We start from the raw sequence: 21724 nt of genomic DNA on the forward strand, positions 1-21724 counted from the left end.
CTGTACTGATCCCCGTAGTACAAGAATAAAAATATAGAAGATTATTTCTACTGCCAAACACCAAAGCAAGTATTTCCACAGAAACTGGATAGAAAAGTAAAAGAACAAGGCAGTACTTCTTAAAATTTCCCATGGTCCAGATTGTTTTTATCTTCAGGTAGAAGGTACATACAATGTCTATCAAACTTTAGATGATAATTTCTATAATTAAAGGCTGAAAAGAAAAAAAAGTGATGCTGTGATGTGACTAAATCAGTGCTGCAGAGAAGAAGATCACTGGACGCTTACTTGTACTCCAGGAGGACCTGGGTATCCTGGACTACCCTTTGGTCCTGGCAGTGATGACATAATTATACTACCTGGTTCTCCCTGAAAGAAACCATCAATGAAAGTTATAAATAACAGTTATGGTACATAAAAACTGGCAAGAGTACGAAAAATGATCTGAGAATTCAGTCTGTCACATAAATATCCTGGAAAATCAATAATTAACATGAATAAATTTACCTTTTAAAGGGAAGTGAGGGAGTGGACAGAGTACACTGAAGCATAGTCGATTTATTAAGAGCCTGTGCTACTTTCATTTACTCATTCATTAAAAAACATTTATTAAATATTAGTATTTGCCAAAAACTGTTAGGCTCTGAGTACTCAGTAGTGAGAAACATAAACAATATCTCTGTTCTCATGGGGCTAACAATATACTGGGGGAATGCAGACCATTAATATGAAAACAAGTAAGATGACCAAGTGCTCTGTTAAGGACAATAGAGAAAAACATAATGGTACATGATAAAGAAATAGTGGAGAATTAAAAAGAAATGATAATCATGTGACATGGCAGAGGTGCTGGTTATTGTTATAATGACTATTATTATATATAAATATATCAAATTAACATGTACACCTTAAGTTTTCATAATGTTATGTATGAAATATATTTCAATTAAAAATAAATAGAAAAGGAAATTTAATTTAGTGTGGGTAGTCTCGAAAGGGCAATCTAGGAAAGTAACATTCAGGCTGAGAGCTAAACAATAATAAAGAGTCAGCCAGGTGAAGTTGGGGAAAGAGTGTCAGGTAGCGTAAATAGCATGTACAAAGGATCCCCAAAGGGAAGAATTTGGAACATTTAAATAATGTAATGAAGAGTGATGTGATCAGTGAGCCAAAGGAAAAGTGGTTTAAAGATACAGCTGAAAATGTAAGCAGGCCTTAGGACATGTAGGTCATATAGGTCATGGAAAAGAATGGTAGATGGATTGTGTTAGATGCAATAAGCAGCTGTTGAAGGTTTATAAGCAGAAAGATTAAATTATTTATTTACATTTTAAAAAGGTCATTCTTGACAGTTTTATAGAGATTAAATCTGTTTTGAAGGTCAGGGGTACAGCAAAAAAAAGAAGACAGACAGACAGACTAGTTAAGGTGCTACAACAATAATGCAGATGAGACATTATGGTTAGTGTGGTAGCAATGGAGATGGAGAAAAGTGGGTAAATTTAAGATATATTTTATAGGAAAAATTCACAATATTTAGTGAAATAATGGAATGAGGAGGTAGAGGTATGTGAAGGAGTAAAAAAATATAAACACTAACACTCAGGTTTGAGGCTCACATATTAGTATATATAATATACAGTGATAGGAATTTTAGAGATGAAGAAGCCAGAGGGAAGAACAGGTTTATTTGGGGTTCTGGGTCAACTTTGAACATGTTAATTTGAATATCGGGGAAATATTTAAATCGAGATGTCAGGGAGGCATGGGGGTTAAAAGAAAAGTCTGTTTTAGAGATAAAAAACTAAGTAGTAATCAATACTGTGAGCATGAATAATATTGTTAGGCATAGAAGAGAAGAGAAAAGAAGAGTCAAACTGTGCCCTAATACCTGCCGGATAGAATAAGCTTGCATATAAGACTGCAGAATGACCAGAGGTGGAGGAAAAGAATGAGGGAAGTGTAGTGTTGCAGAACTCAGGGGAAAAGTGTTTCTGGAGAGAGCAGGTGATCAACTGTATCAAAATATAAGGAGGACTGAAGGTTTCAGGAAAGATATTTGAGTGTGATATACACACTTGCAAGTATATGAGCACATAGGAGGTACTTAAGCCACAGGAACAAAAGAGACTACTTAAGAAAATCTTAGAAGCAGCTGCACAACTTCTAGAAGCACCCAGTTTAAGACAAGCCAGAGACATTATCTGACTGAAGTTTCAGGCTTTCCAAACATTTTATTAAAAATGTTTACCTTCCTCACATGAGATGCTTACCTGCATACCTGGAATCCCAGGAGGTCCCTATTATTAAGAAGAACACATATTTATATATATACACACACACACACACACACACACACACACCTACATATAAATATGAAAGCAGAGCAAACAAAAGGATACAATGCTTTCCAAATAAAGTTAAAATTGATAAATTTCTGTAGGATCATTCTGAGTACAATGTATATTAGGATACTTAATGACATTTATGCGGGGTGGGGCAAAATGAGGTTTCGAGCTATTTGTACAGAAAATAATACAATAATAAATAATAATACAAGAATAAACTGTGTTGAACATACAACTGTAAACCTACATTTGCCTCACTCTGTATTAAACAACATAGAATCCTTGCTTTTACCCAACACAGAGCTATACTACAAACTTCTTTTTCAAAAAAATCCTTTTCTAGTTTACTACTATAAAATTTACTACTTTGTTCTACATGAATGCATTGAGCTCACTTTTTACACTTCTGCTTCTTCTGTCAATTCCTGTGTTCATTATAATCCCAAATTTTATAACTTACTGGAGGACCCTGTAAACCAGGAAAACCGGGACTCCCTGGAAATCCACGTTCTCCCTAGAAAGGGTTAAAAAGAAAGCATGAAAGGACAAGAAATACCAACAAACAATGATTTATTGAAAATATTTCTGTAAAAGCCATTTTGAAACCTGACAGATTGCTAAAAATTCATTAGCCTTCACTTTCCAATTACTTCAATATCAACTATCCATATCATGTCAAATTTCTACGATAGTTTTATCTCTACTCATCAATCCTAATCAGAAATTAAAAAAAAAAAAAAGCCCTGGCTGGTGTGGCTCAGTGGGTTGAGGGCCATCTGTGAACCAAAAGGTCGCTGGTTCGATTCCTATCAGGGTACATGCCTGGGTGGCAGGCCAGGTCCCCAGTTGGGGACATGCGAGAGGCAACCAGTCTGTTTCTCTCACACATCCATGTTTCTCTCCTTCTCTTCCCCTCTCTCTAAAAATAAATAAAATCTTTAAAAAACCCACACATGTTTAAAAACTAAAAACATAGTAAAAGAAAAAGAAATTTTAAAAAATCTTCTACCTCAGTCATTTCCTCCTGACAGATTCATTTTGATACAATATCATCACAGACTCTTGGCCGTGATCACACTTAAGTTAATAATTTGCGCCAATTTCCTGCCCACACATTATATACATTCTTATTTTATCTACCTTATTGAATTTTTCTTTTATTATAAACTATTTGAAATTATTTTTGTTAGGAGGAAATAATGGTAAGAAAGAATGCCATTAATATTGTCAAGAAGACAATACTAACAATAGTTCTAACAACTGCAGGTCCTTAGGTTTTCTAAGCACCCATTTTTTTCTCACTATTATAAAATATTAATATGGACATTTGGTTTAGAAAACAAAAGCTAAAATTTCTGTAGAAGAATTCTAATGCAACCTCCTTTCAAATATCTGTATGCCACTGTAATCTTAGAAACATCCTTATCAGAGGTTTAAGAGAGTAAAATTATTACATCTGAGTGCCTTTAGTTATTGTTCAATATTCCTCTCCACCACTTTGTACACATGGAAAAGGTAGGTGCAGAGAGAAAGGAAGTGGTCTTGAAATCAAGTTTAGAAGACAGAAAACAAAAGAACCTATATATTTTGGTTCCATGTCTGGGGTTTATTCTATTAGTTAGATAGTAAGAAACATATTTAAAAAATATTTTATCTAAAAGTATACATAATAAATCAATTTTTAAAAAATTCTGTTGCTCATATAATTGGAGGCCTCAAACACAAACTAATTATGTAATCTGCTAAGGTGCTGTTTTACAAAAAGAAAGAAAAATATCCTTGTAATCATATATGTTCATCGAAGATGATTTGTCTTCAAATTTAAGACTTTGGCTAGTGGTCTGATTGTTGCTCAAGGCATGACTAAAACCAAGAAAAAATGGGTCGGAAAAAATGTTTCTCAAATACAATATTTTCTTCTTCTTTTAAGTTGTTAAACAAATAACTAGAACAGGCAAAAGAATGTATTGCAGCCCACTTTTAACATGGTATTTGTCATGTTAGCTCCACATTGGTCTTGTCCCTGTAAGGTAACCCTAGCTGAAATGAAGACCACAAGTAGGCCTCACAAATACAAAATAGTTTATTATTATTGTTGTTCTTATTATTATTATTACATTGGCAAAGGTCATACTGACCTGGAAAAATATTGGGTGTAAGAATAATTTTACTGTGTTCTAGTGTATACTATAATAAATATCACAAAATACAGCTTTTGTAATATATTTTATTCAAGTTTTTTAAAATACACGTCCAAATATAAAACCTGACACATGTCATTAGTTAGAAAGATCTAGTGTATTTCATGAATAGTTTCACAGAATATTATGTGTGAAATGGAAAATACTAAAAGAATATACAGAAAATAATAACATTGTTGAATCAACCTACAGGAAAAGGAGAAAACTGAAGGAATAAACACAGAGGCTGTAATATCTAAGATTTCAAAAAGCCAATTTTCCTCTTTTTTTCTTGCTATAACTTTATATTAAATGTAGTTATAACTAAAACCAAAAGCAGTAGGTCAGGAAAAGATGTATGTCATATGTAATGTTTTCTTTTTCTTTTAAAATTCTTAAATTCATCATTTTCACTGATGGAGAGGAGTTTGATGTTTCATACTAATAGATTATAGTTAAAATGGATGTGCTGTATTACATATAGATTTTTAAGTTGTATTCCTTAAAGATGTTATTAAGCAAAGCAAAAACAATTTTAAATATGAAATTTTTGAAAACTTAAATTGTACCTAGTTTTTTAAAGAAGCAAAGCTAATGAATGACATTCTTAAGTATTACTTTTAACAACTCATATAATATTTAAAACATATATATCCTAATTCCTTTTTAACTCTCATCCTACTTCACACAAAAGTCAGAAAAGTATTTTGTAAGTAATCTTCGATCCAATGCAATATCCCAACTACTTACACATACTTAAAGCATTATTGATGTTTTAATACATTAAAAATGTTAACTCAGAATATATCTTTATGTATGTCTCAGACATGAAGCTACTATATCTCTTCTTCAATGTTGCTCATATTGATTTTTTAAAGTTATCATTATTAAGCATATTGCATAAACCTAAGTTGAGATCTCACCTTGGTTCCATTGCATCCAGAGATACCTTGAGGTCCGGGTGCCCCATCATGGCCTGGTATTCCCTTTGAAAATAGATATAAGATATATATAATAGTTCTTAGGTTACTTTTTAAAAAATATTTTATTGGATTTACTGGGGTTACAGTGGTCAATAAAAATTATGTAGGTTTCAAGTATACAATTCTATAATACATCATTTGTATACAGTATTGTGTTCACCACCCCAAATTTAGTCTCCTTCCAACACAATTTCTCCTTCCTTCACTCTCTTCTACCTATTTTACCCAAGCTCTCAAGCCCCTCCTCTCTGAAAGCTTTCAGTCTGTTTTCTGTATATTCAGTTTGTTTCTATTTTGTTTCTTTGTTTATTGTGTTCATTCAATTCCACATATAAGTAAAATCATATGGTATTTGTCTATCTCTGACTGGCTTAGTTGGCAACAATATGGAGAATAGGGAACCCTCATGTACTGTGAGTGGGAATGCAGTTTAGTGCAGCCACTGTGGAAAACACTATGAAGTTTACTCAAAAAATTAAAAATGGAACTGCCTTATGACCCAGAGAATCCACTTCTGGAAATACATCCAAAGAAACCCAAAACACTGATCCAAAAGATTCTAGGCACTCCTATGTTCATTGCAGTGCTGTTTACGATTGCCAAAATTTGGAAGCATCCCAAGTGTCCATCAGTAAATGAGTGGATAAAAAAGCAGTGGTACATATACACAACAGAATACTACTCAGCCATAAAAAAGAAGGAAATCTTTGATTATTTTTTAAGAGATTTAAAAATAAGGAGCCAGATCCTACTTACTGGAAGACCTGGTGTCCCTGGAAATCCAGGAAGTCCGGGAGGACCCTATGAGAAGAAATAAATTTATTGAACCAAATAAGATAGCTGATAGATTAGTATTCTAGCTAAGAAATGAAGGATTAATAGAATTTTTAAAAGATTTTATTTATTTTATAGTAACAATAAAATAATATCCTACCTAAGGAAATTATGAAAACTGCATTTATAAATCTAACAGACGAAATGTGTCTAACTGATTACCAGTCATTATTCTTCTAAAGGTCATAGAAAAAAATCTCTATACTTGTTACAAGTGTCTATAGAAAACTCCAGAAGAAATTCCTATTTGAGGGAGCATTGAATTCATTGTACTGACTAAGAGCAGGCAAAATAGTAGATTAAAATCTTTTCTAAAAGATAAAGTGGTTCTCCTGGGTTTGTGATGAATATTGAACTTAGCAGAGGATGGATAAGTGGCAAATATATTTGCTCCAGAGAATATCAATGTGATCACACAAAAAATTTTCAATGAATTCCCGTGTCAAGATTAGCTAAACCACAAATTTGACAATATTCTTTGTGGCTGAGGGTACAGAAGAGCTACTCTAATATACTGCTAATGGGATTCAAATGCCATGGAGAGAAATTTGGAAGTATCTAGCAAAACTACGCATGTATTTACCCTTTGAAGCAGATCATTTTTAAGGACTTACCTCAGATACACTAGAAATTATGAAACAAAATGTGAAATTCAATGTTATTCACTGTAGCATTATTATAGCTAAATTTTAGAAATGACCATAGAACTGTAGCTACAGCTAAAGATTAGAAACAATAGGGACATGCCTAAATAAATTATATTAAATCAACATAATGTAAAACCATGCAGCTGTTAGAAACAATGAAGAAAGATTTCTGTACATTGGAATATATTGTAGTCTTCAGAATATAATGTTAAAAAAAAGAAGCAAAATGTAAGAGGTGTATATAATATGCTACCATGGTATAAGAAGGGTGCTGGGAACCGTCCTGCCTGGTTTCAGGCACTGTAGCCTCGCTGACAGGTGAGAGGGCCCCAAGGCTGGACATAAGCTAGGAGGTCTTGGGAAAATAGGCCACTGAGGACACAAAACCTGTCCCCCTGGCAGAGGTGCAGCCCCCCCCCCCCGCCTCCATCACATTGGCCCTGGAGGATGGCTGGTTAGTCAATGACGGGTAAGATCCCTCGATGGCAGGGGCAACCTAAGACAGGAACAGTCGAATAGGGTCCATTGGGGAAGGACTTGGGGGACACAGAAAAGGGGCAAAAGACCCTCACCCCTCGGTTTTGTCAAGGCTGGAGTCCTCATTCTATCTGAAAGAAGTCTCCTCATCTCTTGGCTGCTCTGCTCCACCAGCCTGACCGGGTCAGTGAAACAATGCTAAAGGCAGGTATAGCCCTAATATGGATCAGGTGGTTCACAGGGGCAATTAGGCCTGGAAAAGAAATGCATTTAATCCTATGAAACCTGCTTTGCTAAGAATGCCCTTGAGCTAATGAGTACTGGTGTTTGGGGTCTGAGCATAGGATGAGTTTATTTTCTCAGGTTTTAGGGCCAAATGAGCTTCATTGGTCTACTAGACCCTGACTCAGAAAGACTCTTGTAATCCCTTTACTGTTATCCTTAAAACATCATCTACTTCCTTTAATCATTACTGTTTAACATTGTTTGATGAGCTTTACGTGCTATGTATCCTTATACAAGCAAAACTCAATAAAAGCCCAAGGAGAAAGGTGCAAGGGGCTCTTTGCCTCTAAGAGATTAGCCAGCCTTTCCTCCTCAAGCAGATCATGTGCTGGGCATTTTCATTTCATCCGTGCTCTGGGGGACACTGCGGGACGGAGCTCCCCCTTTGGAAGGGTAGTGCTACTTAACAATGAAAAAATAAACAAAAAAATGATAAAAATGGTTATTTATGAGGGAAGGACAAAACGAGATGGGGGATAGTAAGGATGAATGATGAACATCTCTGATTATACCTTATAAAACAATGTGTCTTAAAAATTAAAAATTAAAATTAAAAAGCAGTAAAAAGGAAATCATTGAAAGTTGAAAACAAACTGGAATCAATGAACTTAATATGTATCAAGTTACAGACATAGCCATATAGAGAAAAGAACACTTCAAGTGCTTTTAAAACACCATATGAAGTCTGTCCAGAAGGTATCCAGCCATGCAAATATAAAAAATAGAGACATTTATTGAAGAAGATACAAGATAAAAGAACCATTGTACATAGGAGAATGACGCCTCAGTCCCCTTCAAAGTAGACACCTTGGGACCTCACACAATTCTCCCAATCACCATCAGCTTCCCTGTTGTATTTTCCTGAATCTCATTGATGGTGTGAAATCTCTTCCCTTTCAAAGGTGATTTTAGTTTTGGGAAAAGCCAAAAGTTGCAGGGCACCAAATCTGGGCCATAGGGTGATCTGATGTTTTGCCACAAATCTCTGCACGAGACGTGATGCATAAAAGGGCATATCGTTGTGATGAAGCTGCCAACCACCCGTTGCGCATAACTGTGGCCTTCTGGGCCATCCAGTTTCCACAGAGGAATGTTCAAGTTTAACCCAAAATTTGATGCAGATATGTTGCTCTACTCGATCAGTCATTTTTAATGTGACAGCCACACAATGCATGTGCTCACTCAATGGCATCTACCACCCCTACTGACTACTACAGTAAAGTCCTCATTGTTCACACGTGCCCATTCCAGTCCATTCTCCTTGGCTGCCAGGTTACATGGATGTCGCACAAACTGTTCTCGTTACATTAACAATGACTCAACTTTCTCCAGACAGACCTCATATCTTGACTAGAATTCTTTGTGAAATTAGTCAATTCAAAGGGGAAAAGAGAACAGCAAATTAATGGCATTTAAGAACTTTCTTAATACTATTAAATCTGTAATTGTTATTTTGTTAATTTGCAAACTGCTATTTTGATAATAAGGTAGGTATACTGTAGGATAAAGGAAATAATAAATCATATTAATGTCATTTGGAATCAAGATTTTCACCTTAGGGAGAGAGAGGTGGCAGGGAGAAAGAATAAGTATACAAAAAAAATTATTTTAAATTTCAGTTGGAAGTAATAATATGAACACATGATATTTTTTTCTCTTAAAAATACATATTTCGTAACTCTGTCCACTGAAAAGGCAGTCAAACCATGATAAATCCAATAACAATGCAAACCCTTAACATTCACACTAACATTCACATTTTTCACTAAAAAGAGCCTGGAATCAGAGACATGGTCAATTACAGATCTGAAAAGGAAGCCTTAAGGGTCTTGTATCAGAAAGCCAGAAAGTTATCAAAGATCAATGGTGTTTCGTCAAAAGGATACAGATCAGGGACCAACTTGAAGGGGGAAGCTCAGATCAAAGATGTCAGAATTTGGGCTTCAAAAAGAACAATGAGGATAATTGTTTGAAACTAGTAAATCCCATGTGTTTTTAAGGATAACAACAAAATAAAAAAAAAAATCCTTCCTTGATTGTCACTTGAAGTTGCTGGTATACCAACTCATTATCCTATTAGAATTCCAGCTGATAGATTAGTATTCTAGCTAAGAAATGAAGGATTAATAGAATTTTTAAAAGATTTTATTTCTTTTTAGAGTGCAGAAAGGAGTGAAACATCAATGTGCGATTGCCTCTTGAGCACCCCCTACTGGGGGCCTGGCCTGCAACCCAGTCATGTGCCATGACTGGGAATTGAACTGGTGACCCTTTGATTCGCAGGCTGGCACTCAGTCAACGGAATCAGGGTGGATTAATAGAATCTTTAAAATCATCATTTTGCAATTCTGAACACAAGAAAAATAGATCTAGGTGATGATCATCAATGGATGCTAAACCATTATGTGAAAGTTGATGGGGAAATTTTTGTTGTCAGAATCAGGCTCATTGTCCTGAGACCACTGATCAAACCTAGCATCAAAAAAGGGGGATAGACAGATACTTGGGCCATAAGATGTAATTCAGTAGTAAGTACACAGCACTACCTATTAAGTGTTTTTTTCCCACTAGCCACAAATTTTTATTGAAGTGATCAGTACATAAATCCTTCTGATATGTTTTGAGCCAGTCATCCATTGATGGTTACAAACACAACAGGATCTTTTCTATTGATGTATTTTTGGTTCTTCTTCTATTTTCTTTAAATTTTTGCAGTATAATTTACATACTGTAAAATCACAGATCTTAAGCATACAGCTCATTCTGAATCCCCAGAAAGTTATCTAGTGTTTCTTCCAAGGCAACCTACAATTTGCAGGAAATATGGGGGAACAGAGGAATAATTTAAATGACATCATGAGTAAACAATCAGCCTGATTTAGAACATGAGACATAGTACAATATGTCTCATAGTACAAATAACTCAGTTATTCCAATGGCATAATAAAAGGAGCTTAAGGAATATAGCAACCAAATGCAGTATGTGTAACTTCAATCCTGATTTGAACAAATCAATTATAAAAAGACATCTTTGAGACAATTGGGGAAATCTGAATATGGACTGAATTTTAAAGTATATTGAAAAATCCTTGCTAATTTTTTTAAGTGTCATAATGGTTATCATGGTGATTTGGTTATCAGTTAGAGAGACATGCTTAAGTATTCATTGGTGGAGTGAACAATTTGAGGTATTTATTTTAAAACATTCTAAAAAATAGTGGTGGGGTATAGATGAAATGTAGTTGCCAAAATTTTGATCATTTTTGAAGCTGAGTAGGGGGAAAATGTGATTTACTGGACTATAGTCTCTGTGCATTTTTGTACCCTTAAAAGTTCCATCATAATATGACATAAAATTTGCATGTCAGAAGTTGCCTGCGAGCTGAGACCTGAGGATACCAGAACTACCAGGCCACCTAGTTCTAAGCACTTCTGAAGTTCTAGTTGAGGGACGTTAGCTATTCAGGCACTGCCACACACTTGGAAATTGGAATTGATAGACTGGATGGTTCTTTTTCTTAGCCTCAACAATACTTAGAACATAGTTAACAATAGCCAAAGGTATTATGAGATATGTTATGATTATTATGAAGAGCTTTAATAGTATGTTGATATCGATTTATTACAGAAGAAACACAGAAATATTTCTGGTAAAATAAACTACGGATTTTGAGTTTCTTCCCTGCTTTTCCAGTACCCTGCCCACACCAGTCGTAAAGAGCATACAAGGCAAACTAGTTGTTGATAAAAAGTAGAATAAATAGAATGTTCTAAAATTTATGGAAGATGTGTAAACCCATTAAATTTCTAGAGATCAAAGGATCAGAATGTTTAATTGTCTTTGTCACACGCATAAACATGTTATGCCACCACCCATGTATTTTATACTTGAATTAAGGTGCCTCATCAGTCTATGAACACATAATTTCAAATCTAAAATGGAGCTTGGAGTGTTGTTTGTGTCTCTAATTTAACAAATGAAGAAAATGAGGCTCTGAAAAGTTGAGTATGATTTTCCAAAAGCCAATACTACTTTTAAACTTCAGTCATCCCCTCTCCAATTCTAGAACATATTGAAAGATATGTTCACTTAAAAGCTTGCTAGAAAAATTATACTAAATGTGCACTTCAAATTTGAGAGATATCCTGATTTCCAGAACATTACAACTTGAAAAATCATACATTCTAGAGTTAAAGAAATGTTGCATTCTTACAAAAGTAGTTATTCTTTAAGAGTGGTTTAAAGCATTGTTTTCCAAACTTATCCTCTTCAAAACACACAATTAAAACTATAATATGTGTCCATGGTACACTGGGGGGGTACACAGCCCGAGGGTCCAGCCTGCTAAACTCAGAAGACTGAGATGATCACAATTATTGGGAAGTTCTGGTTTAGACCACCTGTATGATATACATTTTGAATAAACAGGCAGTTTGTTAGAATTTATCACTTTGTAATTCTTTGACCATAAACAACTGAAAAATTGTCTTACATTAATTTATATAGACAACCAGATATGTCAAGATAACTCTTACGTTTAACTATTTAAAGACTAATTTTTTTTTGTATTTCAATATGAGTGTTTTCTACTTTTGTCTTGTAATATTGCACTTTATTTTTCTCTGTTTTGACCAACAACACATTGATATACAAGCAAATATCACTTACTCTGATTCCTTTTGGTCCTGGTGGCCCTGGAATTCCATCATCTCCCTGAAAAATACAATATACTGAGTTCTTTTGCCTTCCAAATAACCCTCAAATAAAGAATTTTAGATTATAAAAGGAGAGAATTAATTTTTTTAAACCTTGGTAAAAATTAATGAGAAATTTACATACCCAAGGAAGAAGCATTTATTATTGAAACTGAAAGCACTGAGATAAGTTATTATGTGATTAAAATAAGAAAGGTCTTTATTTACTGATAAAGAAACTGCTGACATATAGACAAAACTTCATACCTATAAAGTAAATTATGAATCATGCAAGAAAACAAAAATGAAATCACGAGGTAGATATCCCCCAAATAATTTATGCATAAACAAGATAAGTGCTGAAAATCTAGGCACTTTCTTTATTAAGTTCATTTGTTTGCCATGCTGGAATAAGTAGCACCATCCCTGAGACCAAATATGTACGATTCTTCACTTTGTTTTAAATCTCTTCTTTGTTTTATAGGCACTTTCTACTGGCAGCACTTAAGACGTAACAAGAAAGAGCCACAGATGTTCCTTCTAGTTTCTGCTATAGACTCCATGCAAAAGAGGTTGCCCACATGTGTTAATCTATTTACCCCTTTCTAGTAACAAGCGCGATGCTTAAAATATAAAGTCTTGTCTATCTTTTTATTAATTTGTTTCTTTGAAAATGAAGTACATAAAACCTCATTTTGCTCCAAAAGGTGGGGATTTCACTAGACTATATAGCTAATATGTCACTGGCTGAAGCTTTAGCTAGCTTTTATTAAACCGGGACATTTTACTTTACAAAAGTGGTTCCCAAACTATTCAACTCACACCCGTAGAGTTTCCATTGGAGGTTCCTCTAGACTATGTCACAACCCTCCTTCAATCAGTGTGGCTCTGTTTGTATCTGTTTCATGTGGGGCTCCTGTGAAAAGTTTCATTTTGAGAAAAGGTTACCTGGTATATTAGTTTCCTATACTGTTATTACAGAGTACTACAAACTGTATAGCTTACAACAACACAACCTTACAGTTCTGGAAGTCAGAAGTATGACAAGTGTTTTAGTGACAAAGCTATGTTACTTTCTGGAGGTTTTAGGGGGAGAATCCATTTCCTATCTTCTTCCAGCTTCTAGAGCTACCAGCATTCCTCAGCTCCTGGCCTTCTTAAATCTTCAAAGCCAGCAATGGCTGAATGAATCTTTCTAACTTAACTCATTCTGACACCGACTCTTCAGCCTTCTTCCCCAACATTTAAAGGACACTTGTGATTACGCTGGGGCCACCCAAACAATCCAGAGTAACGTCCGTGGCCTATGAACACCTGATAAACAATTTCAAAACCTTCTGCAATCTTAATTTCACTTATCTACGTAATCTAACTATTCACAGATTCTGGGGATTAGGTCAAGGACACTTTTAGGGGGTGGGTATTATTCTGTCTACCATACCTTCCTTTTTTTTTTAAAGTTTAATATCGTACCCTTTCTACAACAGATACATCTCTAAAAAGATTAAAGAAAACTAATTCTATTTTAAAACAACTAGAAGACCATTTGCACAATGAATTATTTTGGGTCTTTCCAATAGAGGCAGAAATAAACCAAGAATACCTTAGTACTTTACTGGTTGTGCTATTCAAAATGGCTAGATAGGAGAGAGAAATTAGAGATATAAAAATTGGAAAAGATGAGGCAAAACTATGACTATTTGCAAATAATATGATTGTATGCATAGAAAAACCCAAGATATTTAAATGAAAGTATACTATAATCAATCAGATAATTAAGTAAAATAACTGTATATAAAACTAATATTAGGAAATCCATAGCTTCCTTACATACCGACAATTACCAGTTAGAAAACATAATGGAAAAAATATGTAATTTATAATAGCAAAAACAAGATAAAATATTTAGAAATGAGCTTATCAAGAAATGTACAAGATTCAAAGGGGAGAGAAGATGGCGGAGGAGTGAATGGGAATCACGCTGACCTCCTCCCAAGACCAAAATGGAATTGCAACTAAATAAGGGAGTAATCACCTGGAAATCACTGGAGCGATAGTGGGAGAGGAGCCTTGGGGCCGTGGACAGTGGATTCGACTCTCACACATCCCAACGGGTGAGAATTGCGGTGGAGGCTCGACAGGGGGGGCTGGGTGCCCATGGGCACTGGCACCAGAAGGACATTGAAACGGCCAGTTAGCTTCCCCCAAGAAGAACGGGGTCTGAATTATAAACAGGAACCCCTAAACTACAGCAGCTAAAGCCAAGAAAATACAGACAAAACGCAACCCCGAAAAACTTAGGGGCGCTCTCTGCCAAAGACAGGTGGCTGGGGATGCAAAGGGACATTTAAAGGGCAAACGCAAAAGTTGCAGGGGCAGCCACCCTCCTGGATCTCTGGGTAGAAGTGGCAGCGGGGTGGGCTGGTGCCTGGAAAAAGACTGGTGAGGAAAACTTTGTGAAGAGAACTGACACAGCGGCTGGTGGAGCCCGGGTGATAACGCACTTCCCACTCTGCAGCTACCATCTCGCTCAGGCATAAGAGAATCAATTAACCTGCCTTTTGTGCGTTCCGCACACAGCTTGTGCATGTGTGAGCTGCGGGGCTGAGTGCAGACTGGCTGGGAGAGCCTTGAGGAGAGACTGCAGACGGAGGCGTTGGGGAAAGAAAGGGAGGAGGAACCGGGGAGTCTTGACTCCCTCCCTGTTCTGTAGTCTCCATTGTGGGCTGGAAAGACGCCACCCAAAGAGGCAGAAGCAGGGCGCGCATGACCCAGACTGCCTACGATTGAAACACAGTCCGCACAGGGGGTAGATCCTTGCTAAAGGGGTCAGGGAACTGCCCGGAGGCCCCTGAGGAGAGTCTGGAAACGGCTCTCCAGACTTTGGGGGCATTGGGGAAAGAACAGGAGAAGGAACCGGGAACCCCCGACTCCCTCCCCCTTTCCGTAGTCTCCATTGTGGGCTGGAAAGGCGCGCCCCCAAAGAGGCAGAAGAGAGGCGCGCAGGAACCAGACTGCCTGCGATTGAAACGCAGTCTGCAAAAGTGGTGGATCCTTGGCCGAACGGGTCACAGAACTTCCCAGAGACCCCTGAGGAAAGACTAGAAACTGAGGCGTTGGGGAAAGATCGGGAGGAGGAACCGGGGAGTCCCGACTCCTTCTCCTTGCCTTAGTCTCCATTGTGCGGGAAGAGGACACACCCCCAAAGAGCCAAAAGCCAAAAAGCACATACAGACACCCCCAAAACACCCAGTGCAGGCGCGCACACTTGCGCAGAGTGACCGGCGAGGGTTGGTGAGCATGTGTGTAACCCGCGCGAGCTCGTGAATCCTTGCACCGGCCTGCAAGGCCGACAACAGATTGGCACCGATAAGGCCTGTGAGGGAGTGCACACAGCGGCAAGAGCAGGCATAAATTGACCCGCCCGTCCCGTGATTGCGGAGTGGCCCACAAAATTAGTAGAGCTGCCCAGAGTCCCTGGAGGACAGACCAGAGACAAGATTAACCAGAGAGTCCTGGAGCTGACTTTCTCCCATTTCCGTAGTCCCCATTTGGCAAGGGCAAGCAACGCACCAAAAGAGCCAAAAGCGGGGAAAATACACAACAGAAGACCCTAAACTGACCAGTGCCCTGCAGCTCGCGGGCCAGGGGGCCAGATGAATACGCGAGGTCGCGCATAAGCCCCCTGGTCTGGGGCAAGTACATGTCAGCCCAGGCAGGCGGGGGATCCTGCCGCGCTGAGAGCGTGCTCAAGGAGCCTGCATGAGAGTGCAGAGAGAATCCAAAAAATAGTTCGGCCCTGACCGAAGGGGTCACAGAGCTGCTCCAAGCAGGAGTCAGACACAGGCATTAGACTCCTGGAAGGCTCAAACAAACAACCCAAGGTCCTATAGGGTCAACAACTGACATCATCAGAGGCAGGCCCAGAAAGAAAAGTAAAGGACAAAAATATATAACAGACTCTCACAAAAATGGGAAGAAAAAGAAGTTCCCCCCAAATGAGCGGAAAAGGGGACTCCCCACAGAGAGAGCGAAATGAAATAGAGGCAAGGGAACGATCAGATACTGAATTCAAAACAATGGTTCAAAGGAAGCTCAATGAGCTCAGCCAGATCAAAGACAGCTATGAGAAACTGCAGAGAAACTATCAGGATCTTACAGCAAACTATATATCAACCTGGAAAAGTACATAGAAACTATCAAGAAGACACAAGAGGATATGAAGAACACCATTTCTGAATTGAAGAACACAGTAGAAGGAATCCAAAGCAGGATGGATAAAGCTGAGGGTCGAATCAGTGAGATGGAGGACAAGGTAGAAAGAAGCTCCCAGAAAGAACAAGAAATGGAAAAATGGCTCAAAAAGAATGAAGAGGCATTAAGGGAAATGCAGGACAACCTGAAACGCAATAATATCCGTATAATAGGGGTACAGAAGGAGAAGAAGAGGAGCAAGGGGTAGAGAACATCCTCGAAAAAGTAATGATGGAAAATTTCCCTAATTTGAGGAGAGAAAGGGTCTCATGGATCCAGGAGGCACAGAGGACCCCACTCAAGAGGGACTCAAGGAGGTCCACTCCAAGACACATCATCATTAAAATGGCAAATGTCGAAGACAAAGGGAGAATCCTCAAGGCAGCAAGGGAGAAGGAGAAAGTAACATACAAGGGGGCCCTGATAAGCCTAGGAGCAGACTTCTCAACAGAAACACTACAAGCCAGAAGGGAATGGCAACAAATATTCCAAGCCATGAAAAGCAAGGGCCTACAACCAAGGCTGCTCTACCCAGCTAGGCTCTCCATTAAAATAGAAGGGGAAATACGGACTTTCCCAGACAAGAGAAGACTAAAAGAATACATCTCTACCAAACCAGCACTCCAAGATATGCTAAGGGGACTGGTTTAAGCAGATGAAGGAAAAGAATGAGACAGAGAGGAACACAGGTACAGAGAGAAAAGATGAGTAAGTTTCTATCAGTAATATCTCTCTATGTGAATGCACTAAATGCCCCAATCAAAAGACAGAGGGTAGCTGAATGGATAAGAAAACATGACCCATACATATGCTGCCTACAAGAGACCCACGTCACAGCAAGAGACCTACACAGATTGAAAGTAAAGGGATGGAAAGAAATATTCCAAACAAATGGGCAAGAGAGTAAGGCCGGGGTTGCCATACTTGTATCAGACAAAGTAGATTTCAAAACAAAGGCCATAAAGAGAGACCCAGAGGGGCACTTTATCATACTTAAAGGAAGAATCTATCAAGAAGACATCAACATTGTAAACTTATATGCCTCCAATATAGGAGCCCCCAAGTTCATAAGGAAATTGTTGGATGACTTCAAAAAAGATATAGACAGCAACACACTGATAGTAGGGGATTTCAACACCCCAGAGTCAAAAATGGACAGATCTTCCAAACAAAACATTAATAAACATATTGTGGCGCTGAATGACACACTGAATCAAAGAGACTTAACTGACATATATAGAACCTTATATCCCAAATAAGAAAAATACACATTATTTTCAAATGCTCATGGCAGTTTTTCTAAGATAGACCACATGATAGGACACAAAGCAAGCCTCAGCAAATTCAGGAAAATTGAAATAATACCAAACTTTTTCTCAAACCACAAGGCCTTGAAACTCGAAATCAACCTCAAAGAGAAACTTCACAATCTTTGAAACTCATGGAGACTGAACAGTAGACTATTAAACAATGAATGGGTCAATAATGAGATAAGAGAAGAAATCAAAAAATTTCTGGAAACAAATGAAAATGAAAAGACAACAGTCCAAAACCTATGGGACACAGCTAAGGCGGTCCTGAGAGGGAAGTTCATAGCAATACAGGCTTACCTAAAAAAGATAGAAACATTTCAAATAAAAGACCTAACACTACAACTTCAAGAACTGGAAAAACAACAAGAAATACATCCCAGATCAAGTAGAAGGAAGGAAATAGTCAAGATTAGAGCAGAACTGAATGACATAGAGACAAAAAGAACAGTTCAGAGGATCAACCAATCCAGAAGCTGGTTCTTTGAAAAGACAAATAAAATTGACAAGCCTTTAAGCAGACTCACCAAGAAAAAAAGGGAGAGGACCCAAATTAATAATATCAGAATTAAAGAAGAGAAATAACAACTGATACCACAGAAATACAAAGGATCATCAGAAACTTTTATGAACAATTATATGCCAAGAAATTTGAAAATCTTGATGAAATGGACAAATTTTTAGAAAAGTATAATCTTCCAACACTGAAGGAGGAAGAAACAGAAAGCTGGAACAGATCGATAACAGCTGGGGAAATTGAAGCAGTAATCAAGAAACTCCAGCACACAAAAGCCCAGGGCGGACGGCTTCACAGGAGAATTTTACAAAACATTTAAGGAAGAGCTAACCCCTGTCCTTCTCAGACTATTCCAAAAAATCCAAGAGGAGGGAAGACTCCCAGACTCCTTCTATGAGGCCAGCATCACCCTGATCCCAAAACCAGATAAAGACCCTACAAAGAAAGAAAACTATAGGCCAATTTAGCTGATGAACATAGATGCTCAAATCCTCAAAAAAATATTGGCAAACCGCATCCAGCAATACATTAAAAAGATTATCCACCACGATGAAGTGGGATTTATCCCAGGGATGCACGGATGGTTCAATATACGCAAATCACTAAATGTGATAGATCACATAAATAAAAGACAAAAGCCACATGATCATCTCGATAGATGCAGAAAAAGCATTTGACAAAGTACAGCACCCATTTATGATCAAAACCCTCAGCAAAATGGGAATCAATGGGGCATTCCTCAACATTATAAAGGCCATATATGAAAAACCTACAGCCAATATCATACTCAACGGGCAAAACCTGAAAGCTTTCCCACTAAGATCGGGAACACGCCAAGGATGTCCCCTCTCACTGCTTCTTTTCAACATCGTATTGGAAGTCCTAGCCACAGCGATCAGACAAGAGAAAGAGATAAAAGGCATCCAAATAGGAAAGGAGGAAGTAAAGCTATCATTGTTTGCAGATGACATGATAGTGTACATAGAGAACCCTGTAGACTCTACCAAAAAACTCCTCAACGTTATAAGTGAATTTGGCAAAACAGCAGCATACAAAGTCAATATTCAGAAATCAAAGGCATTTTTGTTCACCAACAATGAAATAAAGAAGAAATCAGTAAAAAAGTACCATTCGATATAGCAAGAAGAAAAATAAAGTACCTAGGAATAAATTTAACGAAAGAGGTAAAAGAACTGTACACAGAAAACTATACAACGTTGAAGAAAGAAATGAAGGAAGACACCAATAAATGGAAGCATATACCATGCTCATGGATTGGAAGAATTAATATCATCAAAATGTCCATACTACCCAAAGCAATTTATAGATTCAACGCAATCCCTATTAAGATACCAATGACGTATTTCACAGAAATAGAACAGACATTTCAAAAATTTATATGGAACCATAAAGGACCCTGAATTGCCGCAGCAATTTTGAGAAAGAAACACAAAGTAGGAGAGATCACAATACTGGACATCAAACTCTACTACAAAGCCACTATACTCAAAACAATCTGGTACTGGCAGAAGAACAGACCCATAGAACAGTGGAACAGAATAGAAAGCCCAGAAATAACCCCAGGTCTCTATGTGCATCTAATATTTGACAAAGGGGGCTGAAGCAGAAAATGGAGCAATAATAGCCTCTTCAACAAATGGTGTTGGGAGAGCTGGATGGCTACATGCAAAAAATTGAAATTGGATCACCAGCTGACACCATACACAAAAATAAACTCAAGATGGATAAAAGACTTAAATAGAAGTCGCAATACCATCAAAGTCCTAGAGGAGAACATTGGCAGGAAACTCTCAGATATCCCACGCAGCAATTTTTTCACTGATATGTCTCCTAAAGCAAGGGACATAAAGGAAAGAATAAACAAGTGGGACCTCATCAAAATAAGAAGCTTCTGCACGGCGAAAGAAAACATCAGCAAAATGAAAGGGGAGCCAACTCTATGGGAAAATATATTCGCTAATGATACAGCAGATAGAGGTTTGATCTCCAAGATATATAAAGAACTCACTCGACTCCACTCCAAGAAGACAAACGATCCAATCAAGAAAATGGGCAAAGGACCTGGGCAGATTCTTTTCCAAGGAGGAGATACAGAGGGCCCAGAGGCATTTGAAAGGATGCTCAGCATCACTCGCCATCAGAGAAATGCAGATCAAAACCACCATGAGGTACTACCTCACACCGGTCAGAATGGCCATCATAAACAGATCCAGAAACAACAGGTGCCGGCGAGGGTGTGGACAAATGGGAACCCTAGTCCACTGTTGGTGGGAATGCAAACTGTTATAGCCACTGTGGAAGGCGGTGTGGAGTTCCTTCAAAAAGCTGAAATTGGAATTGCCTTTTGATCCATTGATTCCCCTACTGGGACTATACCTTAAGAACACCAAAACACCAATACAAAAGAACCTATGCACCCTAATGTTCATAGCAGCACAATTTACAATAGCCAAGTGTTGGGAGCAACCTAAGTGTCCATCAGTAGATGATTGGATCAAAAAATGATGGTACATATACACAATGGAATACTACGCAGCAGAAAGGAAAAAAGAACTACTAAACTTTGCGACAGCATGGATGGAACTGGATAGCATTATGCTAAGCGAAATAAGCCAGGGGGAGAAAGACAAATACCATATAATCTCACCTATAAGCAGATCCTAACCAACAATGCAAAGGTGCAAGGAAAATATGACCAGCAACACTGAAAGGAAAAGAAATCAACAGAGACAAGAGGGAAGGAGGGAGGGGCGGGCAGGGAAAGGGAAGGGAAGGGGAAAGTCAAGGAACATATAGCAAGGACTCATGGACAAAACCAAAGCGGAAGACCTGAGGGAGGGAAGGAGGGAGTGGGCAAGGGAAAGTGGTGGGGGAGAGACAGAGACAAATGTATTTAAAAATAAATAAATTAAGAAAGGAAAAAAAAAGAAATGTACAAGATCCATAAAGAAGACCTGAACAAATGGAAAGGCAAAATGTTCTTAGATAATAGGATTCTATATGAAAAAGTAAATTCTCAACCAATTTCGTATAAATTAGGTACAATAAAAATAAAAATAACATAAGCTTTTTTTTTTTAAACTGGACAAGGTTACTCTAAATTTCATATGGAAAAATAAACAAGCAAGAACATTGAGGAAAATTCTGAAGACAAACAAACAAAAAAGACCAAC

The 21724-nt window shown here is 37.6% G+C and overlaps 1 protein-coding gene across 1 annotated transcript in view; it reads right to left on the reverse strand.

The window, feature by feature from the left end:
- The window catches only part of COL4A5 (collagen type IV alpha 5 chain), a 432611-nt gene that overhangs the window by 203605 nt on the left and 207282 nt on the right, over window positions 1–21724 (reverse strand). Inside the window, exons 4-9 of the mRNA XM_054580374.1 lie at window positions 12424–12468; window positions 6268–6312; window positions 5452–5514; window positions 2809–2862; window positions 2274–2300; window positions 289–369 (exon numbers count right to left, since the gene is read on the reverse strand). Of these exons, the coding sequence (XP_054436349.1) occupies window positions 289–369; window positions 2274–2300; window positions 2809–2862; window positions 5452–5514; window positions 6268–6312; window positions 12424–12468 (315 nt within the window). The remainder of the gene's footprint in view (window positions 1–288; window positions 370–2273; window positions 2301–2808; window positions 2863–5451; window positions 5515–6267; window positions 6313–12423; window positions 12469–21724) is intronic.

Source organism: Pteronotus mesoamericanus, unplaced genomic scaffold, assembly GCF_021234165.1.
Source record: "Pteronotus mesoamericanus isolate MK-2021 breed Mesoamerican mustached bat unplaced genomic scaffold, CSHL_Meso_final contig_58, whole genome shotgun sequence".
Classification (NCBI taxonomy): Eukaryota; Metazoa; Chordata; class Mammalia; order Chiroptera; family Mormoopidae; genus Pteronotus; species Pteronotus mesoamericanus.